This window comes from Cotesia typhae, unplaced genomic scaffold (assembly GCF_013202065.1).
Source record: "Cotesia typhae breed Kobodo isofemale line unplaced genomic scaffold, CoteBio_Ctyphae contig_48, whole genome shotgun sequence".
Lineage (NCBI taxonomy): Eukaryota > Metazoa > Arthropoda > Insecta > Hymenoptera > Braconidae > Cotesia > Cotesia typhae.
The window spans coordinates 6,844,045-6,860,295 of NW_027423756.1; the positions used below are offsets into that span (position 1 = coordinate 6,844,045).

The 16,251-nt window shown below is 28.4% G+C and overlaps 2 protein-coding genes across 4 annotated transcripts; one reads left to right on the top strand and one right to left on the bottom strand.

The window, feature by feature from the left end:
* Positions 1-509: 509 nt before the first annotated feature.
* Positions 510-6,320, bottom strand: LOC141529830 (transmembrane protease serine 9-like). Its single transcript, XM_074246546.1, has 14 exons — positions 6,024-6,320; positions 5,694-5,911; positions 5,416-5,622; positions 4,472-4,670; positions 4,199-4,399; positions 3,816-4,127; positions 3,041-3,120; positions 2,438-2,722; positions 2,116-2,349; positions 1,777-1,972; positions 1,503-1,703; positions 1,276-1,430; positions 1,041-1,200; positions 510-973 (listed from the first exon to the last, which is right to left on the bottom strand). Exons 1-14 carry the CDS (start codon positions 6,031-6,033, stop codon positions 948-950), a joined length of 2,484 nt encoding a protein of 827 aa, XP_074102647.1. The 5' UTR covers positions 6,034-6,320; the 3' UTR covers positions 510-947.
* LOC141529930 (centrosomal protein of 89 kDa) lies at positions 5,733-14,957 on the top strand. 3 transcript variants are annotated; one of them, XM_074246709.1, is made up of 8 exons: positions 5,733-5,874; positions 7,549-7,630; positions 7,692-7,795; positions 7,865-8,460; positions 8,524-9,011; positions 9,075-9,327; positions 9,391-10,746; positions 14,250-14,957. In XM_074246709.1, the coding sequence occupies exons 3-7, from the start codon at positions 7,702-7,704 to the stop codon at positions 9,655-9,657; spliced, it is 1,698 nt and encodes a 565-aa protein (XP_074102810.1). In that variant the 5' UTR covers positions 5,733-5,874; positions 7,549-7,630; positions 7,692-7,701; the 3' UTR covers positions 9,658-10,746; positions 14,250-14,957. The 3 variants fall into 3 exon arrangements, with proteins under 3 accessions (XP_074102810.1, XP_074102809.1, XP_074102811.1); XM_074246708.1 differs by having other exon boundaries at positions 7,549-7,795; XM_074246710.1 differs by having other exon boundaries at positions 7,549-7,774.
* The last annotated feature ends 1,294 nt before the right edge of the window (positions 14,958-16,251 follow it).

Genomic DNA, 16,251 nt, shown 5'->3' on the forward strand with positions numbered 1-16,251 from the left:
TATATCAGTATTATATTTGACCAAATTTACATCGTGGCAGTTTTAGTCGAATGATTACGAATCATGCTGATGTGAGAAATGTATTTTATCTTTCAATGTTAATGATGAATATTTACTTATTAGTGTTATGTAAATTGAAAATTAAAAAATTTCAGATGTCTTCGATTTTGTAAGTCAACTTACGTTTGTAGAGTAGCTTATAAAAAAAAATTTCTTAAATCAAGTAAATAATTTTGAAAAACTTAATTATCTTGATTTGAGTTGAAAAATTCTTAAATTAAGAAATTTTTCTTGGTCTAATTAAATTTTACTTGATTCAAGAATTTTTTTAACTTTTTTTTTTTTTTTTTTTTAGTGGAGACATTTTTTATTTTGATTTTAAATAAAATAATTAAAAAAAAATTAATGATTGATTCAATTCTACAGTGTCATCAATAAATTTTATGTTATAGAAATAAATTGGTCCGTAAGCCGAGCCGTTTTTTTTTTTTTAATAGTTTTTATTTTGACTCAAAAAATACAAATGGTGTAATTAAAAAGTTTGAAAATTACATGAAAAATCTTAATGAATGAAAGTACTTAAAGTAGTTGATGATGGCTGGCTACACATGGAAGATCTTGCTATTTGCCGATAATTGAACTTAATTATTATTAGCTCTAATGTAATTTAATATGACAAATATGGTTGATTAATTAACACTCACGGTCATCCTGGATGGTTACAAATAGATGTAAAAAATTATGATATTGTTAGTTGAGTCTTCTGAATCACAAATTTTAGCCTGCTGCCCAAACAACCGTTTACATTGTTGAGTGAGATAAAAATGATTTTTTGAGTAAATTATCCGAAAAAATAAAAAAAAAAAAAGAATTATCACAGCTATTTCTCTTGTTGTAGAGGCACGAAACAATTACGTGCATAGATTGTGATTACTCAATCATTTTTACTACTCCGATGTACAATATTGCCATTCTGTAAAAAAAACAATAATAAATCAAAATAGTAAGATTTTTATTATCAAAAAATACAAAGTGCGTACCTGGTGGTTTTTTTGATACAATCCAATCAACGTAGTAACTGACATCAATATTCACGGATGGCCTTCCAGTAGAACAAACCATGCCATAATCAATAATTCCAACTAAAATGACTCTTCTTGTTTGAGGATTGCGCCATAGCACGGGGCCACCGCTATCATACTAAAAGTTAAAAATTTATCAAATTTTTACTAGTTAATTATGGTATGAAAATAAAATTGTAATAAATTTTTTTACCGAGCAGCTGTCTCTTATCTTATCCAGAGTACAAATTTGTCTGGACCCGATTCGGTTTGGATATGCGACAGAACAATCTTTCAGAGAAATTACTTTTACTGCAGCTTTTTGAAGTACGTTAGATGCCGAATCACCTGGACCAAGACTACCCCAACCTTTTTTGACAGAATAATGACAGTATAATTAAATATTCTGAGAAGTTATTAAATAAAAAAACTTCATGATACCTAATATCTCCACAGTCTTGCCTTCAAAATCTTGGCGCTTATGTTTGAACGGTAGGCAAACAGGGCTTACTAGTTGAGAAAATGTAATAGTACCATCAATATTTATCAAAGCAATGTCGTAATCCAGACTCGTTTCGTTGTATAATTCATGGATTATAAATGATCTTACACGAAATAATTGTCTTGCTTTAGTTTCATCATCTAGTTTGATTAAAACATTCAGTTAACCATCATCATTGGTCGCTAATGATTTCTAAGAAACTTAAAAACTCACTTTTCGATAAGTCGTGATCGCCTACCAAAACACCGATGTATCGAGGAACTTTGTTGTGGATACAATGAGCTGCAGTTATGACTTGTTTATCATTGATAATTGTTGCGCCACACTGAATTTCGCCAGAAGAAGTAGTAATTTCCGCCATCATCGGGTATTCGTTGACACCAGTATCATTTCCGTAGGCGATTCTAGTCTTTAATCATAACATGTCATTCACCATAATTAGATTGAGGTTTTATTGTTATTATCTTAAAAACTATCAATTATTACTTATCAATATTTACCGATAAGTAAAAATGTAGAAAATAATTTTGGTGACTAATAATAATAACTTACTGGATTCTTCCAACCACATCTACAGTTATTGGTCACCGGTTTCGTAACAACAACTTTACTGACTGTTTGTACAGCACATAAAAAATATCCACTTTCTGACGCCAGTGAGCTTATTAATCTTACATCAATTTCATTTTCTTCACTAACAATGCTAAACATACGCGCTCCGCAAAAACGCTGTACTGGTTTTGAATAAGTTTCAATGCTGAGATATCCATCACGACAATTAGGACTCTGTATAATAAAAACTGCAATAATTTAGTGTGTAGTTTTTTTTTTTTTTTTTTTTTTTTTTTAACAATAAAAACTTTAAATAAAATACCTCGGGTATTGAAAAAATCATGCAGACTATTTGTATTGGCTGATCACTCCTTGCTTTCCATCGGCATTTTATTCCTGGTGGATAATTGGCAGGATAATTAGGATTATAAATAGGATACTTCTGACCGGATAAAATTATCTGCTCAAAATCGCAAGCTCTGAATTCATTATTAACAATTCCTGAAACACTCTGCAGAAACCACAGCAAAGAAAGTGATATCACTGAGCACACTAGACTATTCATCGTAATAACCGTGGCCTGATACCTTCTTTCTTCAATTGTAGACTGAATGATTTAGTTAATTCGATAATAATGTTGGTATATAAATAAGTGTGAGAAGTCGACACGCTGATAACTGATAACACACTTGTGTACATTTTATGGACGTTTTTTTATGTATTTATGAAATTCGATATGTATTAAATAATTAGTAAGAAATGGAAGCGTGTTTACAGGTGGTTGTCGTTTATAAATGTCGTACGATCAAGCTTATAATTTTAGTTTACAAAAGCACGTGTTATTCAGACTAAAGATTAATGGTTAATTTATTAATTTTTTCCGCGGTTATTATTTAAAATAATTTTTTTTTTACTATTGAATTACTTGCTTTTTATTTTTATCAAGAGTATTTTTTTGTGGCATTAAGTGTTTCTTATGTGTAAAATTTATTTCTTCTCTCAATGCTAATTATACTTTTTTTTTTTTTTTTTTATTAGGATCAAGTAAATTAAACATTAAAAACTTTTGGATATTTTTGATTTTGTCAGCTGACTATCTTTGTCAAGTATATTATAAGAAATTAAATATAATATTATTAAATGAATTATTTCCGGACATTTCTTCCTTTTATTTCAAATAAAATAATTTAAACAAATAAATAAATGATTCAATTTTACAACGTAATCAATAAATTATGTAACATAGTAATGGTGCACACAAAAAAAAAAAACATTTACTTGAATCAAGTAAATAATTTTTAAGAATTTCACCTTCTTGGTTTGAGCTTAAAAATTTTTAGGGCCAGTTTTTCAATCCGAGATAAAATTTTATCCGATGCTAATTATATATCTATATATTTTATGTATACTGGCAATAATAATTTCATCCTGGATAAAATTTTATCTCGGATTGAAAAATTGACTCTTAAACTAAGAAATTTTTCTTGGTTTAAGTAAATTTAATTTTATTCAAGACAATGAACTTAAAAATTATTTTTTTGGTTTAAAAAAAATTTTTTTTGATTCAAGTTAATTTTTTTTTCAGTGTATAAATAATGAATTTTTATTCTTCTTCACAGTATCGGTAACCTGAAATAAAATTAATTGTAAATAATTATAGCTCTAATATTTTTTTACATTTCTTTCTAATCAAATTTTACCTTGTGGAGCTTGTGTTCTTATCCAATCTATATAAGCTCCAACTCTAGAGTTAACAGAAGGTCTTCCATCAGCGCACAAACTGCCATAGCCGATCATCGCAATGAGAACAATTCTTCTGGTGGTGGGATTTTGCCACAAAACGGGACCACCGCTATCAAATTGACAGCTGTCTTTGTTATCCGTAAGAGTACAAAGCTGCCTTGATCCGATTCCGCGATACGTTCCCATGCAAATTTTATTTGTGATGACACTAACCTTCACTTTTTGCAGGACAGGAGATTGTCGTTCGGCGACATTGAGGGATCCCCAGCCTGTGAAAATTCATAAGTATTAATAAATTATATTATCCAAAATATAAATAATTTATCCAAAGATTCTTTACCAAGTAAATCGACGTAGTTTCCTGCAAAAGTGTCCGGAGAATGCTGGAAAGGAAGACAAGCAGGTCCCACTTGTTGGTTGAACGTCATTGTACCATCGATAGTGATCACCGCGATGTCATAATCTAGAGAAACGGTGGAGAATGCTGGATGTATGATGATACTGGCTACTCTGTACAACTTTGTTGCGTTGGTATCAGTCGCTATGTAAGTCATATTAAATTAGTCTGTTTTTTCTTGAAAATAATGAAACTCATTTCATTTCAGACACTTACATTTGGAAATATCGTGATCGCCGATCAAAACACCCACGGTGTTGGAAGTTCTTCCATTCACACAATGCGCAGCTGTCAACACTTGCTGGGTATTTATGATAGTAGATCCGCAGAATACAATTTGGTTTATCACATCAATAAGTCCTGCCATCATCGGATACTCATTAACACCAGTGGATATCCCTCCAACGATTCTTGTCTGTTAATTATTTAATTATCAAGTAAGTATTAACGCTAACGATGCTTGTAAATGATGATACTCAAATCGGCAGATGAAAGTAGAGTTAGCCGACATTAAAAGATTGTTAGAATTTTTTTTTTTAAATCATAAAACTCTAAAAAAATAATAAACTAATTAACTGTTTGGCTAAAGAACTAAAATATATTTTTTTTTAAATTGCACTTAAAATTTTTCTTAAAGTTTTTTTACAAATGAAATTTTTGTTTCATTTTTGTGTAATAATTCTTTAAAAAAAAAAAAAATTCTAAAAATTTTTAGACGTCGGCTAATTTAATTTTCATTGTCAATTTTAGTGTCATTTTTAAATGTAGGGGCTCCAAGTGAAGTTATAACTCAACAAAAAAAAAACTTTAGCAATCGGCAGTTATGTGAAGTTAGATAAATGCATTTTGAAGTGGGAGTAACAATTTAAAATGGCGAATTCGCAGGTTACAACTAAAGAAAATATAATTTTTTTACAAGAACAATTTTAGTCATATCGCAAAAGGGTTTCATGCATTGCATAAAAATTTTTAAAAACTAAAATAAACAACTTTTGATTAATTTTCGAAACAACTCAATTTTACCTCTTTCTCTTCTTCTATCTAAAATTGAATTTCATTGAATTAATTTTAAATATAATATAATACTATAAATTTTAATAACAACATTTACTTATTCGATTAATAATAATGATAAATATTTATTAAAATTTTGGACTTACCGGATTTTTCCAGCCACAGCTGCACTCGGTATTGTTACTAACAGTTTCAAGAGTACAATAGAATCGTCCGACAGAAGAATATGATGAGACAATTATGCTATTACCATCCTCAGAATAAACATCGAAGGAACCTGTGCCACAGTAGCGCTTACCCCGATTATTTACAGATGTTTGAATAATAACAACATCGGGCTGGCAATTCAGAGACTGTAAGTATATTTTACTTATAAATACATAATTTTACATTAAATTACAATTTTGATTATTGTTTTTTATACCTCAGGCAAGGAAAAGGGATTACAAGTCATTTTGATCGGGCGATCACTGACAGCGATCCACCGGCAAGGATTTCTGGCTGTATTCCCACCCAGATAATTTGAGCTGAATAAGTAATAAGATTTTCCTGGGGTTATTGTTTGCTCATAATCACAGTCACCAAATTGAGCGTTGCTCATCCCGGTGAGGCCCATAAGAAATATTAGCGGACTTAGTGCTCCTAAACAATAAACATTATCAATTATTAATTAATATTTACAAAAGTTACTCACATTATTGTAATTACTAAATTATAACCAATTATATCAATCGTTTGATGGATCGTAACTTACTAGACAGCATTTTAATAAATACTTGTTACTTCTCCTTTGAATTGCAAACTAAATCGACAGGGAAATTCAACTGCGATATATACTATTATATATTATAAGCTACTATAAGCCAGACTGATAACGGACATGAAAATTCTGTGAGCGTGTTTTTGTATTTAATTGTTTTTTATTCTGCGCATTTTAAATTAAAGACGGAAAATTAATCAAGAAGCTTATTTTTGAATATTTTTCAATTGACTATAAAAAAATTTAAACCGACTTGTAAAAAGTATCCGTAAACATTGAATAGAATCTTAATCTTCGTGTTTTAATTTCAAGTTCAAGTTTTGCGTGCTTATCATTAAACAAACTTATTTATTTGTTTATTATTATTATTATTATTATTTTTTTTTTTTTTTTTCAATAAATATTTATCGATAGTTTATCTACATGGTTAAAGGCAATCTTCATTACCTGTTTATCGCTCAAATTTATTGTTCTGAAAAATATTTAGACTTTTTAGTGAGAAAATTTAAACGCTTATCAATTACTTGTCAAATGAATTTTATCTACTTAAGCGAATAATTATGTTCCTTGAGAAATTGATAAAACATCAAACAAATTTTTTAATTTTTATTTTCACACAGATAAGAAACAGATTTAAGCGTCAAATAAACCGCGTAATCATTTCTTGAGAAGTGTAATAAAATTTCAAGTCTTTGGAATTAACTTTTATATTTACAGATCTTTCATATCAGATTTAAAAAGCTTTAATTCAAATTAAACATTACAACTTTTAGTGTAAATAAATTTTTCACTAGAAATAATTAAAGTTAATTTTTTTTTTAGCTTGTAGTTATTAATAATTTTACGTTTGCTTTCAATTTACGAGTACGCTTGAATAATCGCTCAGGTAAAAACATTATTCAAATTTATCTTTAATAATTAAAATAATAATTTGTTTCAAAAACAAATTATTGTTATTATTATTTAGCAAAAATGGTATATTAATTAAAAAGATTAAAAAGATAATAGTCATTTACAGAACCTTGGTTGCAGAAATATAAAAAATACCGCGACTGTCATGCGCAATTATTGTAAGGTGGAATTTAAAAGAGCAGCTGCACTGTTGTCATGACAACAAAAGTGTTTTCATAACAAATATAACGTTATTTTTTTAACCTGTCTATATGATCATAATGACAGACACGAGTAAATTATTTATCACATAATTTTTAATTTAATATTATATTTACCGCGGCCAAAAATCATATGATTAAAAATATATTATTTTGTGTAAATTTATTTTTTATTTTTATTATTAGTTAAAATATTTTATTATTTATATTATGTATTTAAACGGTAATTCTACTGTTATTGACGATATAAATCGTTATGACGGGAAAAGTGACAGGAAGAAAGTAATAAATATAACTGGTTATTAGTTGTAATAATTTATAATAAAAAAGAGTTTTTATTTCTATAATAATAATAATAGTAATAAATTTTTTTAAATGTAATAACAATTGCTGTTTTATTTTTTTAGTACAATGGACAAAAGAATTCGACAAATGAATCTCAATTGGAGTCAACTCGGCGATCTCACAGACGTAAACATTCATCTAAAAGTAGGTCCTTGTCGAAAACAAAAGCTTCTTCGAGTAATAATGAAGACTTTAATGATAATAGCAATTCTTCGATGGCAAATAAACTTAGACGTCATAAAAAAACTAAACCAAGTGCCAATGAAACTGATGGTTTAATTGTCAAAGGTGAATTAATTCCCGAAAGAGGTAAATTATTTTTAAAAATTTATCTTTTTTATAATAAGATAAAAATAAAAATTTTTAAATTTATTTTAGATTTGATGGAGGCATTAAGTGAAAAAGAAACTTTAATATCAAAATATAAAACTAAATATAGTAAATTAGAGAAAAATTATCAAGAAGTTACCTCGAAAAATTCAAATCTGCAAGTGCTGTTAGAAAAGTGCGAAGCTGAGTACAATGAATTGCACACGCATTATGAAGAATTGATAAAACATGTTCAATCATTGGATCAAGAGAGGATCAATAATCAATTGGGAAATAAAAAAGTAGTGGCTGAAAATATGCAACTGCATGAAGATGTAAGTTTGCTGAAAATTTTGATCTATCGGCTGAACGTTGAGCTGCAGAGATATCAGGACAAATTGAGATTATTGAATGTAAAACCTGATGAAGAAAAGACTGAGACTACGGATCCGGCAACGGAGAGCAAAAGAGTGTCTGAGGCTTGGGGTCATGTCAATAATCACGCTCTGGCTCCACTGCTAGAAGCTTATCAGGAACATCTTGAGGAAAAAAATGATCTTATTCGGCATTTCAGGAATGAGATGGATGATTTTGGAGGTAAATTTAAAGAAATTGTTGCAGAAAATGAAGAGTTGCGTAAAGGTTTAGATCATTATAAATTACAGGTATATTTTTACTTGTTATATATTTTTCTTTTTGATTTTATGAATGATTAATGATTTTTTTAGACGGAAAAATTGATAGAAGAATTAAAAACAGTTTCTGGAGATATAACTCTAGTTAAAGAAGAAAATGATATTTTTAGGAAACAAGTTTCGTTACATAAACAGAAGCTTCTTGAGATTCATTCGATTTATGAGAAGAAAGTAGAATCAATGTTGCAGGATAACAATAAATTACACCGTGATTATGTTAGCTGTAAAACTGAATTAAGCAACCTTCAAGGTAAATATGAAATACTGTCTGATGGATACGAGAAACTGAAGAAAAATTTGGAAAAAACTATGCCTGTATCTGTTCACTCGGACGCTATAGACGAATGCAAGAGATTGTTTGAAGAATTGAAAACTCAATACGATACAGAAAAACGTAAATTATTAAGTCAATTGAAGAAATTTGAAGAGTTGAATCCAGAAAATGAAAAATTAATTGCTACTTTAACTGCCGAGCGAGATCATCTGAGATATTTGACCAAGAATCTTGAGAAAAGTCTCAAGTAAGTTGTCCTTTTTTTTTTTTTTATCAAGTATCGGTTTGTTAGTAATAGTATTAATTTTAGGCGAACACAGAGTAAATTGGAGTCACTGCAAAACGCTTTGTGCTCTATTCAAGTATCTAGAGATTCCTTCAAGAGGCAATTATCAAAAACGACGGCTTATTGCGAAGAATTGGTTACCGCTCAAGAAAAATTGCAGGCAGAAAAAGACGAACTTTTGTCTCTTTTGTGTACAAAAGAAAAAGAAAGCGAAAACATTCAGTATCTTGGGAATAATATTACGCAACGGATGGGAGCTTTGAAAGATCAATTGAAGGTAATTTAACTGATAAAATTATTTATTATCGTTTGAATTGTTACTAATTGTAATAAACCACAGATTGTTCAAAAGGGAGCTAAAGAGCAACTGGATACTGTTGAGAAAAACATGAAAATACAAGAGCAGGGTGTGGGTCAGATGAAATCGGATTATCATAAAGAATTGCAACGTTTGAAATTGCTCATTAAGCAGAAAGAAGATGTGATTGGTAAATTACAGAGGGAAAAATACGCGGCGCAAGACCACTTGGAACTGGTTTGGAAAGCGGCTACTAATGACGATAAGAAGGTTAAAGATGTATTGAAAAACTCAAAGATTTATGTTTGAGATAAATAGACACTGTGAGAGGTCGTTAAGATATTCTACTAACTGAAAAAAGCAATTAATTGTCTTCTCAATTACTACTGAGTATGGTGGATCGAAAATCAAGAGATGGAATGTTATTAGATTTATTTATTCAGTGTTATTGTCTAGTCGCAACTGTTGCTAGTATTAGAATAATATTAATATTGATAAATTATATATAAATCAGCAGGTTTGTTGTTTTTATTTATTGAAATTATTCTCCTGAGATATTAATATTTTTTCTTTATCTTAATCGGTAATAATTCTTCCTTATCCTGACCGTGACGCTATCATCACATGATTATTCATTTTATTTTATTGTTTCTTAACAAGTTTTTTTAACCGCGAATTCCCACTATGTCACCTGCTTTATTTAGTCGTGATGTCAACCAATACAAGTGGCTGTGAAGGCTGTTACTTTGTACAAGTCGGGTGCCTCAAAATTATGTCTCGGATATTTATTATGCAAGTGATCTCATATTCTGTCGATTAACATATTAAAGAGTTTGACTTAATCAATTGCTATTATTTAACTATTTTTATACTTTTTCTCGCAGTTTAAATATATTTATAACATTTATATAATTATCAAAAGAAGCGACATCAAAGATTAATTTTTATAAATTTATCGTTTCTTAATTACGGGAAAAATTTTTTTGAGATTATTTATGGAGTTATGATAATTTAATTAACGAGTGCTGATAGGATACTTTAATCTTCTGTAAGCTAGATTAATTGGTACATTTAAAAGCAGTAAGACCTTTTACGTCACTGTCTGCATTTATAGTTGGTGAATTTTTTTCTTTTTACTTCAAAGTTTTATAGAAGTTGTTTTGTATAATTAGAATTGTAGATGTAAGAAATAATACATCATACTTCACTTTGTAGAATTCTCGTTGCCGCTCTCAAAAATTTTATAAAATAACAATATTAATTAATTGTCTTGTGACAGTTTGTTTTTTTCATTTATCGATAGCTTACAGTTTACATAAAATTAGAATAATTTTTATTTTTCAACACATTTAAATTTTATGGATTTATAAAAGGTCATGATAACATCGATTAATTGAGGTAAGGAATTTTTAGTTATTTATAATCAAATATCGGAATTTTAAATGAAATTATTAAGACATATCTATATATATCTTGAGAAATTATTATTTATTGATATTTTTAATTGGACGTGAAGGTTTCTAAACAATAATTTTTATTTATTATTATAAATTTTAATTATCACAAAATTGTTGTTTTTAATAATTGTAGATTATAAAAAATTTTTTCTATTACATTTTCAATAAAATTTATCATAATGTGTCACTTATAAATCTATAATTTATCAATTTTATTAAAAAAAAAAATAATTAAAAATTTTTATTACGTCAACTTTATTTAAATTTTATACATTAACATATTTAATTGTAATTATAATCAGACAAAAATATATTGAATAAAAAAAATTATGAAAATTAATTTAGCAGATATTTTATATTTTTAAGAATTTTTCTAATAAATAAATTATGACAAAAAAAATTTTAATGTAGAAATTAAAAAAAATTAATTTTATGACATTAAAGTTAGCAGTCACTTGCTTATTTTTTAGTTTCTTTTAACAAATAAAATTGTACCTCAAAATTATTTTTAAAAAATTGCATTTTTTGTTTTTTTTTTAAATATCTACATGTCAATTTTTTTTTTCTAATTTTTTTTGCCATAATTTATTTGTTAAAAAAATTCTAAAATATCTGCTAAATTAGCATTCCTATTCATTTTTTTAAAATAGTTTTTCAGAATGAATTTATTTAATTATTAAAATTAAAGAATAACCAAGTGACTGCTATAACTTTAATGTTAAAAACTTTTTTAAATGCGCGGTGAAATTTCCTGCGCAATTTAGTTGAGTGAAACGGGCTTTTAGTTCGAGCGAGATAGTCATACAATTGAATCGTGCGCGCTCGTATAGTCTCGGTTAAAGCAAAATGTCGACGACACCAGGCGCGTCGCCGTTGTCGTCCACAACCGGGCCGTGCGTTAGTGTGTTTTTAAACAGAAACAATATTCGTGTAATAAATAAATAGTACAAAATGCCACTCTATTTAACAAACATAAGTATATATTTATTAATTATTTATATTAGATAGCGCGTGACATTGTGTGCTCTCTCGCGTGGTTTATTGAAATCTAAAGCATATACGAAAAGCGAGCCGGTGAACATTGATTTTTTCTCTCTATTCTTATTCACTCTCCGAACTAAACTGCCAGATGATCACCCTGTTAAACGTCACTGTCATTATTTATTATTATATTTATTGTCATTTTAATGCTGACAGAATAGTCTAATCACCACTCAATTTATTCAATCTAAATTTATCGATTATCATTTTGTAAGTGTTACAACTTACTGTTGTCTTATTTATTTATATATATTTTACTTATTATTTGCTTACACAATTTCTATCGATGGAATTTGTATTGACATCAAAGTACATGTAATTGTGTTAAGTAATTTAATTTATGTGTTTAACCTAAATATTTATAAGATACTTTTATTTATTCAATTATAATATTTAATTTTTTTTTTTATTAATTAAATTAAAAAAATTTTTACTTTCAGGATTCCAAGACATGAAATAAATGACATTAAATTTAGCTGTCACTTGATAATTTTTTAATTTTTTTTAACAAATAAAATTGTTCCAAAAATTCTTAAAATTATTAACTATCTGCTAAGTTTATTTCCATATGGAAAAAATTTGGACAGTCATCATTCATCAAGTAAATAATACACTACAGGTTAATAATATTATATTACTTTATTTATTTATTTATTTGTTTGTTATTATATATATTGTTTATTAAGATGAGAACATTGTTACGTAAATGGTGATATGAGTGAAGCCAATTATTGCATCGATAAGCTAGTCGATTATCGCCAAGTGTACAATGATTGTGAGATATATGTTTTATTTTCGTAGCTGTGTTTAGTTTTAATTTAACGCCAAGTGTTCACAGCGCCGAAAAACAATTAAACAATTATCAATTTCAATTTTAAAAAATGAATCACTAGGTGTAATAAAATAAATTTTGTGAGGTGAGTCAATGAACCAGTTAAACTATCCGGGAATTGAGACCGAAATTTCCTTTGCTATAAATTGATAATATAATATAACCAGACCGGTAACTGAGAGAAGGAAACTAGGCCAAGATTTATTCAAAGTTATTATTATATGCTTACTGAAAAATTTGAATTATTTTGATAACAATTATTACACGGACATTTGTATTCTCTGGTGGTATGGTGCGCACTAGAATAAAACACTCGGCAACAGTCCAAGTCGGGCAAAATATTACAGCTGACAACGACCTTACTGATACCGAGGCTGATAATGTAGTAGTGTGTTATTTTGTTATTTACTATCACTATTTTAGGTGGATTCTGATTATATTATATTGTAGCGATGATACTACAGGCTGTATTTATATTAATGATTAGAGTATTTAGGACTAGAATATAAAAGATCCCGGAAGTAGATACAGATTACGTCATCGTAAACCCACGCGACAATTAATACGTGCAATTGTGACGACATCCTTTAGCACTTGCAAACAATGCTGAGACTATTTCCTTCGATAACATCAATACCACACTAGTTATTTACCGTTATTTTTTTCTTCTGAAGATATTAATTACTCAAGTAAATTATTTTATTTAGTTTATCAAAAAAATTATTGTAAATTAGTCGAATTAATTTTCATTCCAAAGTTTCTTTGTTAAATTTTATTAAATTTATATTTAATAACAATTATAAGTGATTTTTTTTAAATTAACAATTTTGGCAAAATTATAACTACAATTTGTTTTTTTTACAACAATTTGATTTTTTTGTTTTGTTATTTATAAGATTGAATTTAAATTAATTATAAACTTTAATTTTGAATTTGGCGCCAAAAATTAATAACATTTTTAATTACACCTTTTAGCTATAGGAGGCGCTGAAACTTGAATTTTTTGGCGCTAAATGAAAATTAAAAAATTTTAGTTGTCTTTTTAACCGTTGAAGGCGCTACAACTCGGAATATACAAAAGTCAAACGGTTTTCGGCATGAACAAAGCTTAGCTCTATCTTTTGTTTTCACTTCTCTCACGTGCCTTAATGCGATATAAACTCAAGATCTACTTGAGTAATAATAATAAAAATAATGATAATGAAAAAGCGTGTATGTTCTATCGTAACAATGATCCTCATCAGTGAATACATTTGTTAGTCATGGAGATCGTAAAATTTTATGACACTAAAATTATCAGAGGTTAGACATTTTTTTAAATTACACCAAAATATAAAAAGAAATATTTTGTGTCAACATTTAATTAATTAAAAAAAAAAAAGATCGAATTGCGGCTGTCATAAATTTTAATTTGAACATTTTTTTAAATAATATCTAAGACTTCAAAGCTCTAATGCATTAAGTGAATTAAATATTTAAAAAAGTTTCTCAAATGAATTATTTATAAAATAATTAAAAATTTTAATAGTGGTGATTAATTGAAATGAATTAATTAAGAATATGTGTTACAGGTAGATTCAAAGATAAACCTTGACCTTGGTTGTATCTTAAATATTTGAGAGGATTGCAGTAGCTACCTGAAGCGGAGCTTGATGACAGTTCAGTGTATAAATAATTATATATAGAATGCAACAAAAGCGAGTGTAATCATAATATGTTACAATGTGTTATACATCTCTGTGTAATGAACTTTATAAGCCCTAGAGTGGGGGTAAAATCAACCGGTGTAAAGTGAAGAAGAATCGTGATCGTGAATCGTCTCGGCTGTACGTGGCGCTGGTTGTGCCCGAGTACGAGTCAGAGTCAGAGCAGTGCAGAGTAAAGATAGAGCCCAAGTTGTTACTACGGTACGCATACACAGTACACAACGTTAGAAGAGGATAAGAAGCTAAAGCTAAGTTGAAGCCAGTCGTTGGAGTCAGAGTCGAGTCGGGCAATAAACAAACGACCGGCGACTTCGGGTGCACTCGGACGTATTCTACCAGCCCGGTCTTTTTCCGCGTGTTCGTTACTTACACTCTTTTATTTATATATTTGTTTATACATATATATGTATAAACTTGCTGCGGTGAAGTGAAGGTGAACGCAAAAAATTATCCAAGTATTGTTTGTTTTATTGCTAGTAGTAATACAAGTAATTAAAATATAATAATGATAAAAATAAAAAAAAAGTAAACACGTGTCTGGAATAGCAGGCGTTGTGTTCGTCGTTATTGTGATAGTTCTAATAATAAAGCCAAATTATTACAGTGATATTAAGTGTTTTAAGTGGAAGAGGAACAAGTTATTCAAGTACTTTTTATGTGGATATAAATGTATATATAGAGTATAGCAATACTAATAATAATAATAGTGGTGTTCAATTATAATGAGGGATTTATCGTGAAGTGTTAAGTGTTTGGAGGACGATGGAGTTCAACGGCGGGTTCGAGCTTGACGGCAGCTTGAAGGAGTGGGCCAAGGATAAACCTCTGAGTATTTTGCAGCTGGATCCAGCTGACAGGGCTGTCTTGAGAATCGCCGGTACGTCATTGCTCTTTTATTATTATATTTAATTATTATTTAATATATATTTTGGTAATTGTACGTTTTTTTAATATTTTTTACATTATTTGTTCATTTTTATTTGAACATGTGAGAAATTCAATGGATTTACCGCATGAGTCATCAAATTACCTTTGTCAACTCCGTTGATACAATACACGATTTTAAAATTTATTACCGTTAAGCGGTGATATAAAAATAATAAAACACTACATTTACTATATTTTTATATAAAATTAAACAGTGTTGAGCTGTTTTTTATTTATTATTATATTATATACTTTTAATTTTATTTTCTATTGATATTTACATAGTTACTTTATTATCTGAGGATATTTAATATGATGTTAAACTCGTTTGAGAGCAGTGCGCCTTTTTATTACGATACAATATTTCGGGTCGCAGCCGCTTAATCACATATATTTATATATTCATTTTACATATGTAACACGTGTTTATTTATCTATTATATGCAAAGGAGTAATAGGTCGTTAACTTTTTTCGCTTCAATGATTCCTTCAGACGATTTACTTTCTTTGAGTTATTATTTAATTTATAAACGTGAGAAACCCCGACTATTTATGTATTATTATTTATATTATTGCGTTTATTATTATCTCACAGTACTATTATTATATACACTATTAGGAATATTGTAAAGGAAAGTTTTAATGTTTATTATTTCATTTCATTTATTTATTCATTATTTAAAAAATTTTTTAAGTGGATTAAAAAATAATAAGTGAGTGGGAGTGTAAAAAAAAATCCTTGAAAAAACAGCGAGCATGTAATGAGCTGAAGAAAAATAGTCACCGGGTTGAGTTCAAGCTCATGTACATTACACAGTAAAATAAAACAACAGAGTACAGTAGAAACGGCGTAAGTGTACGAGAGCAAGAAGGGGTCAAGAGGTAAAATGAGAGGCGAGGTGGAACTACATATCTTAGACAAAGAACTTGGCGCTTGTTT

Excerpts from the sequence above, each read along its gene's own strand:
- LOC141529830 (XM_074246546.1), bottom strand. Across the intron at positions 4,400-4,471 it reads CGATCACGATATTTCCAAAT|CGACTGATACCAACGCAACA; the intron begins GTAAGTGTCTGA and ends TGACTTACATAG. Across the intron at positions 974-1,040 it reads TGTATCAAAAAAACCACCAG|AATGGCAATATTGTACATCG; the intron begins GTACGCACTTTG and ends TTTTTTTTACAG.
- LOC141529930 (XM_074246708.1), top strand. The coding sequence starts at position 7,702 with ATGGCAAATAAACTTAGACGTCATAAAAAAACTAAACCAAGTGCCAAT. Across the intron at positions 8,461-8,523 it reads TAGATCATTATAAATTACAG|ACGGAAAAATTGATAGAAGA; the intron begins GTATATTTTTAC and ends TGATTTTTTTAG. Across the intron at positions 9,012-9,074 it reads AATCTTGAGAAAAGTCTCAA|GCGAACACAGAGTAAATTGG; the intron begins GTAAGTTGTCCT and ends TATTAATTTTAG.